Consider the following 21,851-nt stretch of genomic DNA (forward strand, 5'->3'; position numbering starts at 1 on the left):
AATGGGTTTGCACCTCTGCAGAGAACACCTACAGAATATTCTAGAGTTGAGTAGCTTAGTGGGGATACCCCATTCCCTCCATCTGCTATGCATGTTCCAGCCTGCCAAACTATCATCTACTCCGTTTCTTTTCATCTGCTATCAGAACCAGTCTCCTCTGAGTGCTCTAGTGCTCAGTAATTTTCCCCTTTTACTTATTTTCTCCTACATTTCTCTTTTATTCTTTCACTTTCTCTTACCACTGTCTATTTTTTTAAAAAAAGGACTTTTGTTTGTTGCTTTACCTTCCCTCCTCTCTTTTGCCTATTGTTCTTTCCTTTGTTACTGTAGCTTTATTATCTATCTTTAAATGTTCTTCTTGCACTCAGAAAGTTTATCTCTCTGACTTGCACTCCGAATGTCTTTTTTGCCTTGGGGGAAGGACATATTGTGGAGCACTGTGACATCTGCAGGGGATTTATATCCTAGATCCTCAAGAACAGAGCTGCGTGTCTCAAGGTTCGCTGCTGGAAGCAGTCATTGATAGTCTCTGATGACATGGTTTCCAGCAAGCCTACATCTTTGGCTACAATTCCTATTTCAAAGCCAAGGAAAGCTAAATCCACTTCAGTGTCAGTGACCCCTTTGGTCCCTGCCATGGAAGTGACATCAGTATCAAGCACCACACAAGCTGAGTCCGTATTGTTTATTGACCCTGCCTTCTCAAGACTCTGGCAAAAAGCTACCAAATCTAGTCATAAGAGACAGTCTTCACAGGAGGGACACTAATCCTCACTGTGATTCAGATGTTTCAGTAATGAAGTACAAGAAGAAAAACTCCAAACTTTCCAGCATTGAAGCAGTTCTGACTAGACTTACAATACTGCAGTACTGTTGGCATCATCAGCTCCTTTCTCCCAAGTAGCTGTGCCATCTCCCTTGGGCATACCTTCTCAACTCACCACCACCACCACTCATCCACATACTCCATTAGACACTGGCGTAGAATGACATATCCCAATGGAAACAGCTCTTCTCACTCTGTCTCTGATATCAAGGCATCTGTCATATCAATACCATCAGGAGAGGTCCTCCTTTGTGAGGGAGCATTCTTATGCTTCTTCAGTCTCAGGTTATTGTTACAGGGATGATTTTATAGGGATGTACCTATTGGTGTCATACCTCAATCAATATCAGCACAAGGATTTATGGAGAGAATGCCTGCATCCAACCTTTCCTACTCTCCTTCCTGTCGGGATGGAGATAAACAAAGGGACCCTACACCTTATCATCGTTTCCACATCGGGAGTGAAGTCAATCCCCATAACAAAGTGTCAGACAGAGATGAGGCTCCCCTCGACACTGCTCACCATCCCTGCCTCAGTATCAAGAAGGTTCATTTCCTTCACCTTTTCTGCAATTCACCTGTACCTTCCTAGCATCCTCCATCATTGGCCCCTTGCATGACTGCTACCTTGTCTTCTTCACGATTGATTCAATGCCACTAGTATCTTTTACCACTGTAATGACATCAACATCTGTTCCTTCAGTATATTGGTACATCAGCCGTGTCAACACCAATACCAAGTGTTCTTCCTGTTCCACTGGTCTCTCAGGCTCTGCAGCTTCCTGTTTCTGCTGCATGAGCAGCATTGACCACCACTTCCTCTTTTGATATGACTCAGGGACAAGCGACTACTGACAACTCAGACGACTATGACATCTGCATTCCCCTCTCCACTGCACTCTTCTCCATTGGGCATGTGGAAGACTTGGGAGCTTCATCGCCTCCTGAAGACATGCAGCCCCTCTCGGATATTGTCTTGAGGATGTCCAAGGCCCTCGATATTGAACTCTAGCTTGGTGGGCTGAAACATTCACGGTAGATGGTAGGGCATGTTATTCCTGCCAAGCTACTCAGTGCTAGAATATTCTGCAGGTGTTCTCTACGTGGGTGCAAACCCATTTGTGTGAGGACACAGACGACCACTTGAAGAACCACAGTTACAGGTAAACAACCTGTTCTTAAATGTCTGATTTCCTCTGATCACGGCCTTTGGAGATTTTAGCACCATGTTATATTTTCCTCTCTTCTATTGAAAGCTGTAGGCAAAAGAATCTTGTAGCAATTTTGAAACTGAGAGAAAGAAGTTTGTAGTATGTTTCTTAGAATGGGCTTATTTCTTCAGACCTAGACTACAAAAGGTTATGCAACAACCTTCTTCTTTGTGGTCTCTGCGAAGCATACAAATGGGTCATTCTGAGCCTGCGCAGCAATTTCAGATCCTACAGGAATTGCTAGGGAAGACCTTTTGGCGGCAGCTCTGCCCACCCTCTATATAGGCTCAGTGTCTTCCCACCCGCCAAGTGAGCAGCATAGGAACCTCGCTTGGAATTCACTCCTTCGCTTTTGACCACCCTTTTGCTCTTCACTTCTCTTTTGGATAGTGATTTGGACTGGTTTTAGACTCTGATTAACAATATTCCCTTGGCTTGTTTGACTACTCTCTTGTCTCATCCCTCGGCTTGACGATGTCCTTGCACTCCTTCAAAAGGTGCACTGAGTGCAGAGTAAAGATTCCCAGCCAGGACGGTCACTCTATGTGCCTCCTTTGCTTGAGAGAGGGTCACAGTGTCTCAGCATGCCCTCATTGCAAGGCCTTCACCCCACAGGCCAGGAAGAACAGGGAGATGCGCCTCCGCTCCTTGCTGTATGCACAAATCTTGAGGCCTTACGCTCTGTCTAAGGTCACTGCCAAGGCTCCTACTGTCAAGGGCATACCTTCAACTTTTAAGGTCACTGCCAAGACTCCTTCCGCTGAGGGCATACCTTCCACTGAGGTTCCACAATCTCCCGTCGTGGAGAAGCGCAAGTTGACTGAGGATAACGGGTCTGGACAAATGTCCTCCCCTAAGCGGAAGAAATCTTGAGATGGCTCCAAATCCGAAAAGAAGCACACAGATCTTGTAAGGATAAGGGCAAGGACTCTTCCCATCATAAGGAAAAAAGTTTTGCCCTTCAACATCTTTGGATGCCGACCGTCGGTCCCGTACCAAACAAACTTTGCCGAGTCTCTCCCTGTCCTACAGGAACTCCCTCAACCGTATCAGCTTTCTGATATGGAGCTTGAAGCTTCTCCCTGCCGGCTCCCCAACCCAGTCCTGACAATTGCCCAGTGCATCCCTGTGGATCACATCTCTCAGATGTTGGAAGGCATCTAATTTGATGAAGACCTTGATGAGGAACTTTCTTATGATCTCCCAGAACCTACTGATAGAGACCTCATTTTTTATGACCAGACAAGCACCTACTATTCCTCTCGACCCTTCAGAAGTTCGAGCTGGACGATTTGTACAGAGCCTCGATACTGAAGAACCTTGGCTCCCTTCCTAGATGGCCTCCACTATGTTTGAGCCCCCTCGATCCCATCCTGCCTCCCCTGTGACCTGCACTGACCAACCGTGCCTTCCACCACCCCAGAAGCCTCTGGTCTCAACTGTGCTCCCACTGCCTCGGTCCTCTCTGCTTCATTCAAGGCCGACATCTCTTCTGAATCTGCTGACTATTCAGAGTCCGATTTTTCTCATGTTCATCAAAGTGAGGCCCTCACAGTTCCTGAGGCAGCCTCCCCTTCTGACAATGTCAAATCCTTCTCAGAGCAAGTCATCCGGATGGGCAAAGCCTTCCATGAAAAGGTCCTCCACACTGATGCCGAGGCGCTCGACCCCGTCAGTGAACGCCCCCTTTGATCCCGTTCCTGCCCTCAATATCGAAAATTGTCAAACGTTCCTGGACTGTTCCTTCCTCTTTACAGTCGCTTTCGAAGAAACTGAACAATTTGTACAGGATCACCCGCTCGGATGACTCCTGGCTCTTCGAGCACCCCCGTCCCTACTCGTCTATTGTTGAAGCTTCCCAGCTCCGCTTCACTCCTAAAGCAGCCTCAACTCCAAATGACATGGAGGGCCGCAAGCTTGATTCTATGGCCTGTTACAGACAGGCCAAAATAAAGCTGCTTCGAGTCACTTTGGAGGTATGGTATTTCAATGATGCATGCGTCCTAAGAGTCCAAAAGCCGCACCAAAGCCACATGCCAGTTCTAAGGACTGGAGTGCAGCTTTGGTGCAGCTTTTGGACTCTTAGGACGCATGCATCATTGAAATACCATACCTCCAAAGTGACTCGAAGCAGCTTTATTTTGGCCTGTCTGTAACAGGCCTCAGGCTTGAAAATCTTACGCTTCGGCCATACTGGACCTCAAAGTTGCTAATTATGTGGCTTGCATGGCAGCATATCAGCAACATTTGTGGAAACGTGCTATCCCTCTGTATGACAACCTTTCATAGGAAATGAAAGAACTGGCCCTCACCATCCATGCCAAGAGACACTCTCTGGCCGCACAACAGATCACTTCAGCCAGACACTCAGTTGATTGCGCCGCCAGGCAACTCTCTGGAGCCATGGCCCTGCATTGCCATGCCTGGCTGAGATCTTCCGACCTGACACCCCAGGCCAGATTGGCTATTGAGGAACTCCCTTTTGATGCTTCGGTCCATTTCACAAACACACTGACGAGAAGCTGGAATTCAAAAACAAGATGAGAAACACAGGCCATAAATACAATATGTCATCTTCTTCAACTTCTCGGTCTCCCCACCCATACCAACACCATTCGGGATGGCAGAGACCTTCCTACCCCTCCAACCATGGTAGGCCCAATCAGCCTCCTGACTTTCAACAACAGCATTTTCCCCAGCAACAACAGCCTCCCTCGGGAAAACGTCAATCAAAATCTAAATATAATTATCCCTTCCAAAAGAAGGATCCTAACCAAGGCAAGAGGTGCTTCTGAAGTTTTCCAGCGCACTTTGCCCCCTTGCCCCCCTTTGGGAACTGTCTGGCCCATTTTTACCACTCTTGAGCCACCATAATGTCTGACTCTTGGGTGCTCAAAATTGTCTGGAGGGGCTACACCTTGAGGTTCAACATCCTCCCCCAAGGTGTAACTTTGTTTCCACTCTCCCTTCAGACACCCTTCTCGACAAAGTGCGCTCTCTGTGCACTAAAGGGGCCATCAAAACTGTGCCCCCTCTCAAATCCATCACTGTTTTTTCTCCAGATATTTCATTGTCACCAAACCTAATGGAAGCCTTTGCCCTATACTAGATCTCCATTATTTGAACTCTTTCATCTGTTATAAGCGTTTCTGTATGGTGACTCTCACTTCCATCTTGCCCCTATTACAGGACTCAGATTGGTTTGCCACTGTGGACCTTCGGGATGCTTATTTCCATATTAGCATCCGAGAGGACAACCAAAATCTCCTTGCCTTTTCTGTTGGTCCCGACTCCCTTTGCTACCATGTTTTGCCTTTTGTTGCCCCAAACAGACTCATGCTCTCAGAACATCTCAGCTATGCTCTCTCCCTCCTTCGAGTCTTGAGACTCATGCTTAACCCAAAAAAGTCCACTCTCTGTCCCATGCAAAGAGTGAAATTCATCGGCGCCATGTTAAGATTCCACGACGTTGAGACCATATCTTCCCCAAGACAGGTTCGACAACTTCAGTTCTTCAATTCAGGCTTGCCTCTCACGACGCATCTGGGCAAAGACAGCACAGGTGGTGCTGGGATATATGGTGTGCACGACGTATGTCACTCTGTGGGCTCGGCTCCGCATGCGCCCCTTCCAATCTTGGTTTCTCTCCATCTTCAATCCAGCCTATGATCATCCACAAAGATGGATCACCATCCCAAGGCGGGTGGCTCGTTCCCTCTGTTGGTGACTTAACCCACAGAACGCCTAAGTGGGCATGCTCTTCCTGCCTCCTCAGTCCCAGGTCACGCTCACAACAGACGCTTCCACCTCCAGGTGGGGAGCCCACTGCAAAGACCTCTCCGTCAACGGGAGATGGTCCCCAGCAGAGCTCCGCTATCACATCAATGCTGTAGAGATGTTAGCGGTCCGGAAAACTCTCAAGGCATTCGAAACCTTGCTTCAGGATCAGGTACTCTTGCTCCTCACCGACAACACAACAGTGATGTATTACTTAAAGATGCAAGGAAGTACCAGATATTCTACTTTCCTCGCTCTCACCCTCCAGATTTGGAATTGGTGCATCCCCAGCCGCATCATCCTGCAGGCCATTCACCTTCTAGGGGAGGAGAATGTGCTTGCAGACAAACTAAGCAGAGCTCCAGACTCTTGTACGAGTGGCAACTCAACCCCTATGTCGTACGCTATTTGTTCTCCCTTTGGGGAACTCCGGACATCGACCTGTTTGCCTCTCATCTGAAATTTCAGTGCAACCAGTTCTGCTCCAGGAATCCTTCTGACTAGTCATTAGGAGTCGCCTTGCTATTCCACTGGTTGGACAAGATGTTCTATCTGTTTCCTCCTTTTCCTCTCATCACAAGGGTGATAGCCAAGCTCTGAACAGACTGCTCGGATATGATCCTTGTCACCCTGTGGTGGCCAAGACAGTCGTGGCTCGCTCCTCTTCTCCAGCTCTCCAATAACCAGTTCTGGCCGCTGCCTCTCTGTCCCGACCTCCTGACCCTCCTCAATGGTCAGGTTCATCACCTGGATGTCAAGACTCCCTGCCTCGTGGCCTGGAGAATTCTACCCTGAACTGCTTCTCAGCTCCGGTTCAAAAGATCATTTTGGCTTTTCATAAGCCTTCCACTGAGCATTCCTATTCACTCAAGCGGAACAAATTTTTGTCATTCCTGATTGTCAGAGGGCTATCCTCCTCGGAGGTTGATGTCCCCATCGTCCTCGAGTTCCTGAACTCTCTCTTTGGGTCCGGCCTCTCCATCTCTTCCTTGAGATGTTACCTCGCAGCCATCTGTGCCCACTTTCAGTTTTCCGGCTGCCTGTCAATGTTGGTGAAAAAATTCTTTACGGGACTCAAAAACCTCAAGCCCCCAATCGCTGCCCTGGCATCCCCTTGAGATCTTCAACTCGTCTTGGCAGCCCTATCTGCGGCTCCCTTCGAACCCCTTGCTTCCTGTGACCTCAGGCTCCTCATTTGGAAGACTGCATTTTTGGTCTCACTGATCTCTGCACATCGGACCAGCAAACTCTTTGCCCTCTGTACCGACTCTCCCTATCTCAATTTTTTTAGGGACAAAGTCCTCCTCAGACCAGACATCTCTACCCTGCATAAGATTGTTTCTCTCTTTCATCTCAACCAAGACATTGTTCTTCCAACGCTTGCTCCGAACCCGACGACCGACACCGAGGGTCGACTCCACTCTTTTGATGTCAGGCGGGCTTTGGCCTTCTATCTCAACAGGACTTCAGTCTTGAGGCGTTCTCGACAGCTTTTTTCTGCTATTCCATCCCTAAGCTGGGACTGCCTGTCACCCCTCAACATTTCTCTAAATGAGTGACCTCCACTATCCACCTCTCATATGAACTTTTTGGGAAGATGCCCCCTGCTCGAATCCGAGCCCATTCAACCAGGGCGGTAGCTACTTCCTCTGCCTTCCTCTCCGGCATCCCCTTGGAGGACATTTACAAGGCTGTGGTATGGTCTCAACCGCTGACCTTTATCAAGCATTACAGACTTGATACCAGGCAACGCCAGGAGGCATCTTTTGGCAGAGCTGTTCTTTCTGCAACTCACTGAGGTTAATTGACAACTGTTAAATGACACAAATTCACACTATTTTCTGGTTTTATAATCTATTTATTTCATTACCAGGACACGCCCTCCTCCGGGAAAGTTTCAGCTTGTCAGTCTAACCCATTTGTATGCTTCGCAGAGACCACAAAGACGAATGACAGGTTGCTTACCTGTTAACGGTAGTTCTTCGTGTGGTCATCTGCGAATCCATACAAATCCCACCCATCCTCCCCTCTGTCGTATCCTACTCTTTCTTCCTTGTCTGCTCTTATGGCAGACTGTTTGAACTGAGAAAGGGCGGAAAGACACTGAGCCTATATAGAGGGTGGACGGAGCTATCACTCAGAAGTCTTCCCTAGCGATTCCAGTAGGATCTGAAATTGTGCACAGGTGCAGAATAACCCATTTGTATGGATTCGCAGATGACCACTCAAACAACTACAATTACAGGTAAGCAACTTGTCATTTCTCTCAGTTTCAAAGATGCTATAGGATCCCTTTGCATACTTACACATGCTAACATGGCAGTCTTTGAATTTCATTGAAAACTGTCACTTTTAATATTTTACTATTTTTCATAAGATGTATAGAAATAACCAGTGATGAAAGCGTTATCATAAGAGAGATCCAATTTTTTTAAAAAGAATTTGTTTAATTGCCTCCCAAGCCTTAGAAAAAAATTAATGTGTTGTAAATTAGTTTACTGAATTACTTACTTGAATCTTTATGTTTTTGGAGGGATTTCCCCCCTATTTTTATGTAATTGTTCTCTCTCCCCCCTTTTTTCCCCAGCCCCTAGTGGAAATAAGGAAATCATTTCTCATATCAGTCAACATGGGAGTAAATGGCCATTCTGGTTCAAAAAAATGGGTGAGTGCTTTTGCTCTAAATATATTGTAAAATAGATTAATATTTTGATTACTTCATTTTAATTTGTTGTATCTGATTATATGCAGAAAATATTAATAAACTTGGAGCCTACACGCTGAAACTTCAAGTGGTGTTGAATGAAAGCAATGCAGACACTTACGCAGGAAGATCTCTTCCATCTAAAACTTTTAAATTTAATATAATAGGTAAGGTTGCTTCTACTCCAAGCATCCAATGCTTGTTGTTTTCTTATGTAACCTAGCTATGATAGATTCAGTAAAAACTGTATTTCTAATTGAAATTAGGCAAAAGCATTCTTGACCATATTATAAATGAGTTGAAATGTTTATTCTTCATTCAGGTGGTCTTTCAATCTACAGCCTTAAAGTTTTCCTTATTTATTCATATGCATAGGCGGGCTTGCCTTCCGCAGCTTTGAACTTAGGCGGAAGGCAAGCCCCAGCAAAAGTAATGGGACGTGTACTCGCTCTGCTGTGAGCACGCATCCCATTATTTTCTATGGGGTTGAGCATACTCTCTTTTCCCCATACGTGGGAGGGGGTGTCGGATCCCTGCGTATGGGCTGGACAGACTATATGTTCTATTTTTATCAACCTACAGTACACTCTGTAATCTAATATTATAATTGGTATATAACTCGTTTATGTTACAGCATAATAATGGATTTAAAATCCATATAAGGAAAACAAGAGAGAAAAAATATGGTGATAAAAAGGGAGCCACATAGCCTATTGCTCATTCCTGATGCTCTTAATTCAAAGGGCCATGGGCAGGTCAGAATCTGGGCCACTGGAAGTCGCCTTCCTTTTGGGGGAAGAAGTTCATTTAGAAGTGGTGACTGAATTTTAATCAAGAATTCTGATGTGATTCTCTAACACATTTTAATATATGATTTGGAGAATGACCTGGATGAAATTGAAGGGGAGGAAATGATGTTATAATTTGTAATTAATACATTTTGTTCCAAGTTTTTTGACCAACACTGTTAAACAAATATGATTGTTTGTATTTCGAATATGAGTAACAGGTGCTAAGAAATACCTAAACTGCAAAATCACACAAACCAGTCAATGCATGAGACTAGTTGACACTAACTTGGCTAGAGGATGAGAAATTGCCCATAATACTGTGTATTTTCTCTTCCCAGCCCTTCCCCTCTTTTGTAAAAATTCCCCCTACAGTATTAGCTATTTTTCACCATTGCACCTTTGTTACCAGTACCTAGCATAAGGTGCGCTAGGTTGTGTATACTTACCCAAGCACTGGTGTCATAGCAAAGCATTAGGAATGGTTATATTAATCATAATTAGTATCAGTCTAGATATGCAGTGCTTGCAGTTAAGGGATCCAAAGAATTCATATGTGAGGGGGGGGAAAGGGGGGGCTAGAGAATTTGCACAATCCTGTGACCTATTTAACTGTTACCAGTAAGTGGCTATCAATATGTCTACATCGGACCTCAATGTGTCTGTGACAGAGAAAGAAATGCCTACAGATCCAATTCCAGTTTTCAGCTTACAGGAATAGACCAAGCTTCGCTACAGTAACCTTAATGCTGAGTAGTGTATTTTGATATACTAATCAACTCTTTTGTCACAACATCAAACATTTTGTGTGACTGAAATAGAAATGTAAAGTTATAATATGTCTCTCTTATATAAAAAAGCAGAAATAGTATTTGGTCTTTTGCCAATTCAGAATGGTTTATTCCACAATTAAGGAAGTACTTACTTAAAGGTAGTAATTACAATCAATATATCTAAAATATAAGTACAAAAATGTTTCTTATTGAAGATGTGAATAATTTTTTTTCTCTGCCTCAGAGGGCAAGCCTCAGAAGTTTTCAATTGGTCTTCTGGATCCTCCATTTAGGGTTGGGCTTCCATTCAGTATTCCTCTAGATGTCCAGGATGAATTTGGTCATTCTACTTATCTGACAGATGATATTATACCAGTCCTAGAAGCCAGGTAACTGTCAGTTTTATGTTTTGTTTTTAGATTGCTTTTAAAGAAAGGTCCCAATCCAGTGAATCTGTAATTCACTTAAAGATGCACCGATACAGCTGGGTGATAATTACTTAATAAATTAAGTTATCTACATGTGAACATGGAGATATTGTCTGTTAAATCTTTACAATTTGTTGGTTACATAAGACTGATGGGAAAGATATGGGACAGGTTGTTGCTGAAGGAAAGCTTGTTATTTTTAATATTTCACTGTGACTTGTGTTCTTTAACTGGTGATGAAACGAGTGGGACAGAGACTAGAATGACAATGGTGGAAGACTTGGAGTGAGTCCAGCCAAACACAGTCTGTTGTTCATTGGAAAGTGTATGCAGTGGTATTGGTGGCAGCAAAGAAATTATACTACTTCTTTGAGGTCTCTACCTCACACATGTGGGTTGTGTGCCTGCAGAGTCTCAAACAAAGTTCTAGAGCTGAGTAGCTTGGTGGGGACACCCTACCCCCCTCCTGTCTATCAAACATGTCAGAGCCAAGCTATACTCTCCTCAGTTTCATTTCTTCCACCATTGAAGCAAGTTCCCTTTCACAGTTGTTCTGCTGAATAGCATCCCTTGACTCAAAGGGGGGGGGGGGGGGGGAGATCATTTGATGGCAAGGGCCTGTTCAATACAAAAACTAACAAAACCTTGGACCACCTTTGTAATGTTTGGTTGACTGCAAAGAAAATGGGTATTAGCATTAGCATCCAGAGGTAACAATATTGCCCATTCATGCCTCTGGTGCAAACAATCTTCTGAGTCCTCTTTTTCATGCGATAATTAACTAGTTAGTTCTTCCCGGACATATTCTCAGCAGTCCTCAGTACATCAACAACATCCCTTCAGACAATTAAAAATACCAGTCTGTGACTTCAAAGAAGCCGTCTTCTTTCGTGAAGTTGCTCTTTTTACTCCACTCTCTAGACGACTTTTCAGCCAATTATAATACACCACACTTTTGCAATACACCCTATTTCTTCAGGCTCCAAAACTAAACAGCCGCTATTTCAACTGGTGGAACATCACCACAGATATCTGGGTATGTACCGTCATCTGTCCAGGCTATGCCATAGAGCAGTGACATCCAAACTCTGGCCCTCCAGGTGTTTTGGACTTCAGCTCCCAGAATCTCAGATGGCTGAGGCTTCTGAGAGCTGAAGTTCAAACACCTGGAGGGCCAGAGTTTGGACATCACTGCCATAGAGGTTTCAAATATTCTACCCATTGGCATATTTCACCACATCCTGCCTTCCCAGACACTGTTAGAAGAAATCAGTGCCTTGTTGCAGAAGGACAAGGTCTAAACATGAATTCAGAGAAATCCATTTTGGAACCGACAAGAAGTATCGATTATGTAGAGGCAACTCTGGGCTCGCACTCTAGCCATGCATAGCTACAAGAGTGGGCCTTCATCTGTGCCCTCACACATACCTGCTCTACCTCCCTGCTCTCATGTCTGTATTTTTTAATTCAACTTTTTTTGTATGTCACCTTTCTCCCAGGTAGCTTCCACAACAACAAACTGAAAACGTTTACAAAAAACTTAAACCCAATTTAAAATCATCACTTTAAAACACTATAAAATTGATTAAAACTCATAGAGAAGTTAAAAACATAAAACATACATCTGTATTAAAAACACTGCTTGCTTAAGCATTAAAAGCTTGCTTAAATAAGAATGTTTTTGCTTGCCAGCAAAAGGAAAGAGAGGGAGCCAGCATAGCCTCCCGTGGAAAGGAGTTCCAGGGGGTGGGGGCAGCCACTGAGAAGGCTCTCTCTCATGTTCTCTCCAAGTGAGCCTGTGATGGTGGCAGGACCAAGAGGAAGCCTTCCCCTGATGATCTTAAAACTGTGACAGGTTCATATGGGGAGATGCAACCTTTCAAAGGCCGTATATGGCTACATGACGAACTTTGAAGCTGAGCAGAGGGTAGCTTGGTGGGCTCTGACTTGCTTGATAGATGGGAGGGTGTAGGATGTCCATGCCAAGGTACTAGCTCTAGAACTTTCTGTTTGGGACTCTGCACAGTCACACAACCCACTTATTTGAGGGCACAGATGGCCCACTAGAAGAACCACAGTTACGGGTAAGTAACCTGTTCTTCTGAAATGTCCCCATCTTAAAAAAGGGTAGAAATGATGACCCAAGTGACTACTGACCAGTCAACTTGACATCAATACCAAGAAAGGTTCTAGAAGAGATAAGTAAAGTCAGTCTGTGCACACTTAGTAATGACCACAATTCTCACTATGTATGCACTGCCTTACACAGACCCAAGGGTTTCTCAAAAACAAGTCGTGCCAACTAATGTTATCTCTCTTTTTTGATAGAGGTTAAAAACTGGTAGATCACGGGAATGCTGTGAGTTTAATATATCTTGATTTCAGTAAGGTTTTTTTGACAACATCCTCCATAATATTATTGCATGCAACCTTTTGAACAGTGGGCTAGACAGTGTTACAGTTAGGTGGATCTGTAATTAGTTAACAGAGTTGAACCAAGAGAGTACTCACCAATGGTTGTTCTTCATCCTGAAGGGAAGTGACTAGTAATGCCTCATGGATCTGCCCTACGTCTGGTTTTGTTGAACATTTGTTTAAATGACTTTGATGATGGAAAAAAAGGCATGCTTATAAAAATTGCAGATGACAGCAAATCATGGGAAGAGGTAGCTGATATTTCAAAAGACAGGATTCAAAATGATCTTGACAGATTGGAGAACTGAGCCAAAACTAACAAAATTAATTTCAACAGAGATAAATGCTACGTCTAGGCAGGGAGAATGGAATCCACACATATAGGATGAGTGACACCTGGCTTGAAAGCAGTACTTTCAAGCAGTAAAGGATTTAGGGGTCTTAGTTGACCATAAACTAAACGTGACTCAACAGTGTGATGCAACAACCAAAAAAGACAATGCAATTCTGGGCTGCATCAACAGGAGTATAGTGTTCCAACTTAGGGAAGTGTCAGTGCCACTCTATTCTGCCTTCGTCAGACTCATCTGGAATACTGTGTCCAGTTCTGGGTACCACAGTTCAAGAAGGATATTGACAAGCTGAAATATGTCCAGAGGAGAGTGACCTAAGTTGATCAAAGGTCTGGAAACCAAGACTTATTTGGAATGTCTTAGGAAGCTGGATTAATTTAGCTTGGAAAAGGGAAGAATGAAAGGTGACATCATATTCATCTTTCAATACGTGAAGGAATGTAGAAGATGGATCCAGCTTGTTTTTTGCCAGTAGATTCAAATTACAAAAGAAGTTCCACCTAAACATTAGGAAGAACTTTTTTTATTCTAAGACTTGTTTGACAGTGAAATAAATTGTCTCAGTGAAGTCTTTAAACAGGGCATCTTTCAAGAGCACTTCAGCTGGATGTTTAGTTGGACTATATGTTCTTCATGGTCACTTCCAACTTTAAAATTCTATCATTCTATGGTTTGTTTGTTTTTTGAAGAATCACAGTTACAGATGATCATCCTGTCCTTTCCTGTATCCTCATGGGCATCTTGTTTCATAAAACACTTTGTATATCTTTCTGTTGTAGTTTAAAGGTGATCAGATAAATTCTTAAATTAATTTGACTTTTAATTTTATAGTGGTTTAACATTACAATATGAAGAAGTAGAAAGAAGACCAAATTGTACTGTTAAAGGAATAACTGCTAGAGGCCTTGTGAGCAGTTTGCAGGGAAAGGTGAGTTGAATGTGTTCCATTATGGAAATGATACCTTATTTTTTATTATAAGTGTGTGATTGTATATACAATGGACTCTTCCCATCTGGTTCCAACCCCCCTCCCCCGTGGGTGGCAAAAACTTCAGACGGTTGCACCCCATATTATTCAGTGGCGATAATGTGCACACACTGCCATTGAGTAATATGGGGCATGATGATCTGTGGTCTGTCAAGTCTGCAGATTGCCACCCTGCCAATATGAAGGGCCCACTGTATGCAGTCTTTGTATAAAATATTGTAACAGGTTATTCTTTAAAAATATTTGATGTATTTAATGATGCATTTGAAATCAACTGTGTACCTACTCAATTCAATAAATTCTTTGCTGATTATTAATAATAGTATTGTAGTAGTTGATAAACTATCATACACTAATGATTGTATTAGTGGGTAAGTGTTTTTCAGAAATCACAGTTTTGTAATTGAGGATATTCAGATAAATGCCATGCAGGTAAATAAATAAACCTGAACTTGTAAAGTCCTTTTTTAGAAGAGAAAACTTCTAAATCATTTTACTCTTTGTTTAAGAAATCGTTTTCACCCCAAAAACTAATATCTAATGCAGTGATCATTATTCACAATTAACCTTTGACATTATTACATTTTGATAGAACTTTACTTTGAAGATCAGTCTTCCTGGACTGAAGGAAGAATCCCAGCTTTTGAAAATTAAACTTCTCCCAGGTATGAGAAAAGTGTTTGAATGCTATGAAAGTATTTCCTGGAAAGAGTATCATAAATGTGTGAATATTATTTTTAAAAAACAGTGCAGTGGACCCATGCATTACGTGGGGGATCCATTCCGACCCCCCTGGCTCAATACTAAAGAATTCTGGGAAGTGTAGTTTTGTGGGACATTTAGCCTTCTCTGTCAGAGAGCTCTGGTAGCACAAACTACAATTCCCAGGATTCCCTAGCACTGAGCCAGAGAAGTTAAAGTGGTCTCAAACTGGATTATTTCTTCAGTGTGTTTTGGACTCGAATTGTTATATTTGGTATCTGAAGTAAAGACATAAGAAATTCTTTTTATACTTTGTTGTGTAACCCTTTTAAAATGTTGTGTTTCTTTAGGTTTTCATTGCTATCTTTGTAGTTGTTTGAATTTTCAAAATAATCAAGAAACTAATGTCCAATTTCTAAACTGAACAGGTCCCCCTCGGCAATTAAAAGTCAAGCCAGATTCTGATATCTTGAAGATTGAGAATGGAACAGCATTTCCATTTCATGTTGAAGTGCTGGATGAAGTAGGAAACCTAACAGCACAGCCCAAACTAATTGTCCATTGCAAGGTAGATCAATGCCTTCTGTTACTTTTCTTTAATAATATGACATCAGTTTGTTAAGATTTGTTTTATTGTTGTTAACCACCTGTGAGTCAGTCCCGACTCGTGGCAGCTGTGGATGAGACATCTCCAAGATTCTCTGTCCTCCACTGCTTTGCTTAGGTCCTATAAATTCATAACCACGACCTCCCTAATAGAGTCTATCCATCTAGCATGCAGTCTTGTTCTTTCTGCTTCCCTCCACCTTTCCTAGCATTATTATTTTTTCTAATGAGTCGTGCCTTCTCATGATGTGTCCAAAGTATGACATCTTCAGTTTGATTATCTTGGCTTCCAGGGAAATTTCAAGCTCGACCTGCTCAAGGACCCATTTGTTTGTCTTTTTGGCTGTCCATGGTAACCTCAGCACTCTTCACCACATCTCAAATGAATTGATTTTCTTCTTATCTGCTTTTGTCACTGTCCTGCACTTGCATCTGTACATGGTATTGTCTCAGGGATTGCTCATCTCATTATGGCCAGATGAGGGTTTCTTGAAAATGCTACTACCTGCAGAGGCCCACATAACTGGCAGGCAAGAGAGACCTTTCTTCTCTTTTGCTCCCAGATTTGAAAGACACTTCCTTCAGAATTGTTAAGTGCGCCACCATTCAAATAAAAGGGATTCCAGCATACATGAAATTTTCCTTACACAGGGGAGTCCAAAATGGATCCTGCGCATATGGCAAGGGCAGACTATACATATTTTTATTCTTTCCTTCTAAAGTGGTTTAATTGTGAAAATAATTTTAATAGTTTTTACTATTTAAATTGGTTTTACTTGTATGTCAGCCACCCTGGGTACTTTAGTTGTTTAATGGAAAGACAGGGTCGAATAAATAAATAAATGCTATTATGCTTCAACATATTGCAGTGGACCCTTGTTAAACGCTGGGGTTTGGTTCCAAGATCTCCCATGAATAACAAAATTTGTGGATGCTCAAGTCCCATTAAATATAATGGCATAGCAAAATGGTGTTCCTTATAAAAAATTGAAAAATCAAGGTTTGATATTTGAAATTTATCCTTTTTTCGAACATTTTCAAACCGTGGATGCTTGAATCCGTGTATAAAAAATCTGTGTATAAAAAGAGCTGGCTGTAGTTTTCCGTCATTATTTTTTTCTTATTTGAGGTGGAATCTTGTTCAACATATTAAGTAAATACATTTCCTGTCTAAGCTCATATTTTATGTTCAATATTTTTTCTATCATAATGTGTACCTTCCTCCAACAGGCCTTTAGTTTGGGGCATCGCCACCACATATGAAACCATGTACCTCCTTTTTCTTGACACTTCCAGCATTCATTAGAGTTTGTTTTGTAGATCTTTTCAATCCTACTAGGAGTTAAATACCACCTGTGCTCCATTTTAAAATAGTTCTCCTTCAATCCCTGTGCCTTTGTAAATTTCTTTGTTTTGGTTCTACCATACTTCCAACTCTCTAGTCCAATCATCCTATCACAGCCTGAGGCCCATTTTATCATTTCATCTGTTATCAAATCTTCCTGTTCTCTATTCCTTAAATACTTGTACAAATTTGATGTTCCTTTCCTTGGATCAAAAAAAATCTTGTCAATTTCCATGCTATCTTCAAATTCTTCAGTTTTTTGATCCATCAGCCACCTTTCTCTTAACTGTAGATACAAAAAACAATTTTAGGGTCAAGTTGGTTTAATTCATCTATTGATTTTATTTCATATTTATTCAAGCTGATTTTATTCAGAAGATATTTATATGTAAGTCATCTATCTACCTTTTCCCATCTTCCAATGAAAGCTTCTTGTGGTGACACCCAGAGAGGTTTCCTGTATATGTTTTCTTCTTAAAATTCTCCCAGACTCCTAACAAAGCAAATGTAGGCATGCCAACCAAAACGATTAGTAAATCCTTCCACATCCAGTAATTTAGTGTTATCTAGAAGAATCCAATTAGCTATCCAGGTTAATATGCTTGCTTGATAATATAATTTTAAATCAGGAACACCTTCACCCCCTCTTCTTTTTGTCTTGTCATGATTTTCCAATTAATTCGTTGTTTCTTACTATTCCATATGAATTCCTTTATATCTTTTTGCCATTCTTGTAATGGTTTCTCATTATTTAGTATGGAAATACTTTGAAATAAAAAAATTGATTTTGGGCAAAATCATCATTTTAATAGTTTCTATCTTTCCTGATAGTGATAATTGTAATTTTTGCCACCTCTCCGTGTCTTTTTAAATTTCTTTCCACAACACTTTATAATTATTGTCAAAGAGGTCCTTATTCTTATTAGATAACCAAATTCCAAGATATTTAACTTTACTTTGTATTTTACAATTTGTACAGGTTTCTGTCTGTTTGTCTTCTTTGCTTAAACTTTTGGTTATAATTTGAGTCTTTTTTATGTTAATTTTAAAACCAGAAATCTTGCTAAATTCCTCTTTTATATTGAAAAGTTTTTTACTTGTTGGGTGGGATCTTCCAGAATTAAAACCAAATCATCAGCAAATGCCTTTAATTTATATTCAAGTCCTTTAATTCTTAGTCCTTTTATGTCTTCTTCTTTTCTTATTTTATTCGCCCAAACTTCCAGTACTAAATTAAAAAGTAAAGGAGATAGTGGGCATCCTTGCCTGGTTCCTCTTTTAATATCAAATGTACTTGTTCTATTCCATTAGCCATTAATTGTGCTGCTTGTTTTTCATAAATTCTTCTTATCCAGGATATAAACTTTGTCTCCATTTCCATCCTTGTCAAGACCTCTAACATAAAGTTCCAGTTCACATTGTCAAATGCCTTCTCAACATCAACGAAAACTAATCCCAACTTCATCATATTAGTTTTCAGGCGCTCCCGACCTTCCTGTGTATGCCGTGGACTGCAGCAGTGCAGGATCAAATATCTTAACAGGACCAGTTCTGCATATACAGAATATAAAGAAGGACCAGATACTTAAAGCAAGGATTGAAATACCTGTAAGTAAACTACATATTCAAAGCAATCCCTAATTTTTCAAACTAAAGATGTGGAACATTTGGATACTGCACTGTCTGGTTGCTAGGAACCCAGTCAATTTTTTAGTCAAAGAAGGTTGTTTTTGGAAGCAAAATCCTTTGAGTTGAAAAGGAACCATGCTTGGCCTTACTCACAATTGGTGCTTGTCCAATTTATGTTCTGTAGAAGTACATTTCTGCAGGCTTCAATAGAATATCTTTTTATGATCAGGGATAATGAAAGATAAGTTAGAGTAGAAGTGAATCAGATAGATTTGTTGCAAGTGAGTGAACAGTTGCTGGCACTAGATTCATTGCCTGTCACAGAGTCTAATCTGCACTTCAGAAATAATACAGTTTGACACCGCTGTAACTGACATGGCTTAATCCTGTGGAATTCTGGGATTTGTAGTTTTGTGAGATATTTGGCCATCCCTCTCAGAGAGCTCTGCTGCCACATCAAACTGCAAACCCCAGGATTTCATAGTATGGAGCCATGGCAGTTAAAGTGGTGTCAAACTGCACTATTTCCGCAGTGCAGATGAGACAATAATAGATTTTTATATGAATTAAGTGGGTTCTAGAAAATAAATTGACCTTTACGAATGTGACAAATATAGATAGTTTAAAAACTGGAAACCTATAAAATCTTGAAAAACTGGATTTACAATTTTTAAAGGATTTGACTTCTTGATTTGAAGAAATATCAGAGCACATGTGATGGATACTTCTTAAATTTTTACATTTCAAGAGCAAGTCATTAGCTTTTCTCTCCTCAGATGACAGGGCCTCTGCAAGATTCCTTTTGTTTAGCCTCTTTGTTTTTAAACAGTTTAAAAATATTATATGCCAAGGAGTGAAATAAAAGAATACACAGTGCCCTAATTTAAATTGTCTTTTTTGGTTCTCACTCTTAATTTTTTGTTAATAAAAAAGACACTGGTAAAGATTGATAAGCACAATTGTTAATAAGATTGTATTTTCAATTCTTTAGTTAAATATTGTGAGCTAAGAGTTTTTTCATTAATACTTTCATTTGTTCTTAATCCTTATACTTTTATAATTAGAGTTGTAAAAATGTGCCACCATTGGAGAAGACTATTAAAATGCTTCCCAGTAGCCGTGTTGCAAAACTACATATATTTAGTGTTGGGGGAGAAAAAGCTATTCAGATCAAGCACCGGGATGAAATTAACTGGATTGCAGGTGACATGATGCAAAATCTTATTTTCCAAATGTATGATGAGGGGGAAAGAGAGATCATAGTAACTCCAACTCTGGCCGAAAAGATTAAGGTAAGCATTTTCAAGAAATTGAAACTGGTTTAAAGGAAAGGAGCGATATTAGATAGAGAGAAAAGTGTGTGTAAAAACGGTGTTGCTTTATTTCCATTACTGACTGAAGAGTCTCAGTTTACATTACTTGCAGAAATACTTACAAAAGCAATTTAGTAAATGTACCAAGGAATTTGCATTCCTAGGCCTTTCCAGAGGAAGTAATACAAGACATACAGCTGATTAGGTTACATTGACGGTGGTGGTGGTGGTGTGCTTTCAAGTCATTTACGACTTATGGTGACCCTAAGGTGAACATATCATGGGATTTTCATAGCAGGTTTCTTCAGAGGATTGCATTGCCTTTCTCTGCGGCTGAGAGAGTGTGGCTAGCCCAAGTTCACCCAGTGATTTTACATTCTTGAGATGGTATTTGAACCTTGGTCTGCAGAGTCATAGCCCAATACTCAAACTAATGCACCATGCTGGCTCTCTTACCCTAGCGTGCAGAAATTTCAGGACAGGCATAGATGCATAAAGTTCCAAGACAGAATCCTGTAGCAAGCTTAAGCTTTACTCTTAATTTCCAGCCTTTTCTCAGTATGTATTTTGCTTGACTGCTCTGCAATTTATAGCACTGGGATGAGGTGGGCTGTCCAAACTTAGAAGAAGTTTGAAGGGTTTTTTTAAGATCATGGTGGAACATGGTGGTCTGTAATGTATGTCAGACTCATGAATGCTAAAATTTCAATTAACAACAGCAGTTACATTCAGCTGGTGTGGGGGACCTATTACAGTTGTCTGCCCTTGGAAATTCATCAAGTCTAGTAGCTTCCTGAATGTTTTGGGGAATTTTCCGGTGGATATTGTGAGATATCTTATTGAAGCCTTGTCTTGCTGTGGAAAGGTGGAATGCCTAAAAATAAATAAATCATGACCTTGATCACTCTTGGAGGAAACCCTTAGAAGCACTCTGACATTGTAGAGATGACCTGGCTCCCTGATAGTCTGTGGTGTGTAAAAGGTTCAGGTTTACTTTTAAAAGTGTTTCAGGTATTTCAAGGGATTCAACACTGAGAGATTATATTTGAAGGGATGTTAAGACTGTTGAATCCAAAGTACTTTAAAAGATTCTGTATTGTTCTGTGCTTCTAGAATATGATACCAGTAAACATATTTGTTCACATTAAATTAGAAATCTGTGCTAGAAATCAATCACTAACTTAATTTAAAGCAAGGGCTTTAAAGAGGTCTTTTGGCCTCCTTTAATAGATCAAAAGGAGCTGATTGGAAGAAGAGGTTACTTTAAATTCCTCCTGATACTATGGATAATATTTTATTTCCTAGGTAAATTGGACCCCAAAGATTAATAGAGAACAATTGCTTAATGGTATGTTACCTGATGTGAAAGTGCCAACGTCTGTAAAAGATCTCCGCTATTGCCAAGTTACATTTCATGATGAACATGTATCTTTGGAAAGTGATTTTACAGTCAGGTTTGTACTTCTTTATTCCTAGGGATTTTTTTTAATGTTCAATAGCTGTTTCTTTTAATTATAGCAGACAAGGACACATTTTTATTGTAATTTGTACCTGAACAATTTAAGTAGTTAAATTTTTGCATCCTCAGTGAGGTATACATTATATGTTACCTACTTTTAAGTAAGTTTATTGTTGAACATAATGGCTATGTTTTCACATCATACAGCGCGGCCACTCCATACGTGGGTGCACTATACGTGGCTTTCGGTTTACGCGGAAGCTGCGCTGTAAACTCTATGGAGCGCGCAGCTGCTGCGTGCATACAAGCCCCATTCATTATAATGGGGCTTGAGCATAGGTGGAATTTGCCTTACGCGGGGGGTCCGAAAGAATTTATATGCTGTGGCACAGCTGTGCAGTAGAGAGAGGCGCCGAGGAGGCACCTCTTCTGGGCAGTCTGTACCCCGCCTTTGATTGTTATCTGCTGAGTAGCCTCCTATTTATACCATTTTGCTCTTATATTTTGTTTATTTTATTTCTTTATTTTATACTT

General features: G+C 41.2%; 1 protein-coding gene across 2 annotated transcripts in view; it reads left to right on the plus strand.

The window, feature by feature from the left end:
• Positions 1-21,851, plus strand: part of LOC121917290 (structural maintenance of chromosomes flexible hinge domain-containing protein 1-like) — a 138,301-nt gene that overhangs the window by 50,915 nt on the left and 65,535 nt on the right. For both annotated transcript variants that reach the window (XM_042443104.1, XM_042443106.1), the window contains exons 18-26: positions 8,402-8,479; positions 8,566-8,685; positions 10,324-10,468; positions 14,107-14,203; positions 14,856-14,928; positions 15,394-15,533; positions 18,390-18,524; positions 19,610-19,837; positions 21,164-21,312. In XM_042443104.1, the coding sequence (XP_042299038.1) occupies positions 8,402-8,479; positions 8,566-8,685; positions 10,324-10,468; positions 14,107-14,203; positions 14,856-14,928; positions 15,394-15,533; positions 18,390-18,524; positions 19,610-19,837; positions 21,164-21,312 (1,165 nt within the window). The remainder of the gene's footprint in view (positions 1-8,401; positions 8,480-8,565; positions 8,686-10,323; positions 10,469-14,106; positions 14,204-14,855; positions 14,929-15,393; positions 15,534-18,389; positions 18,525-19,609; positions 19,838-21,163; positions 21,313-21,851) is intronic.

This window comes from Sceloporus undulatus, unplaced genomic scaffold, assembly GCF_019175285.1.
Source record: "Sceloporus undulatus isolate JIND9_A2432 ecotype Alabama unplaced genomic scaffold, SceUnd_v1.1 scaffold_14, whole genome shotgun sequence".
In the NCBI taxonomy this organism is placed as follows: domain Eukaryota; kingdom Metazoa; phylum Chordata; class Lepidosauria; order Squamata; family Phrynosomatidae; genus Sceloporus; species Sceloporus undulatus.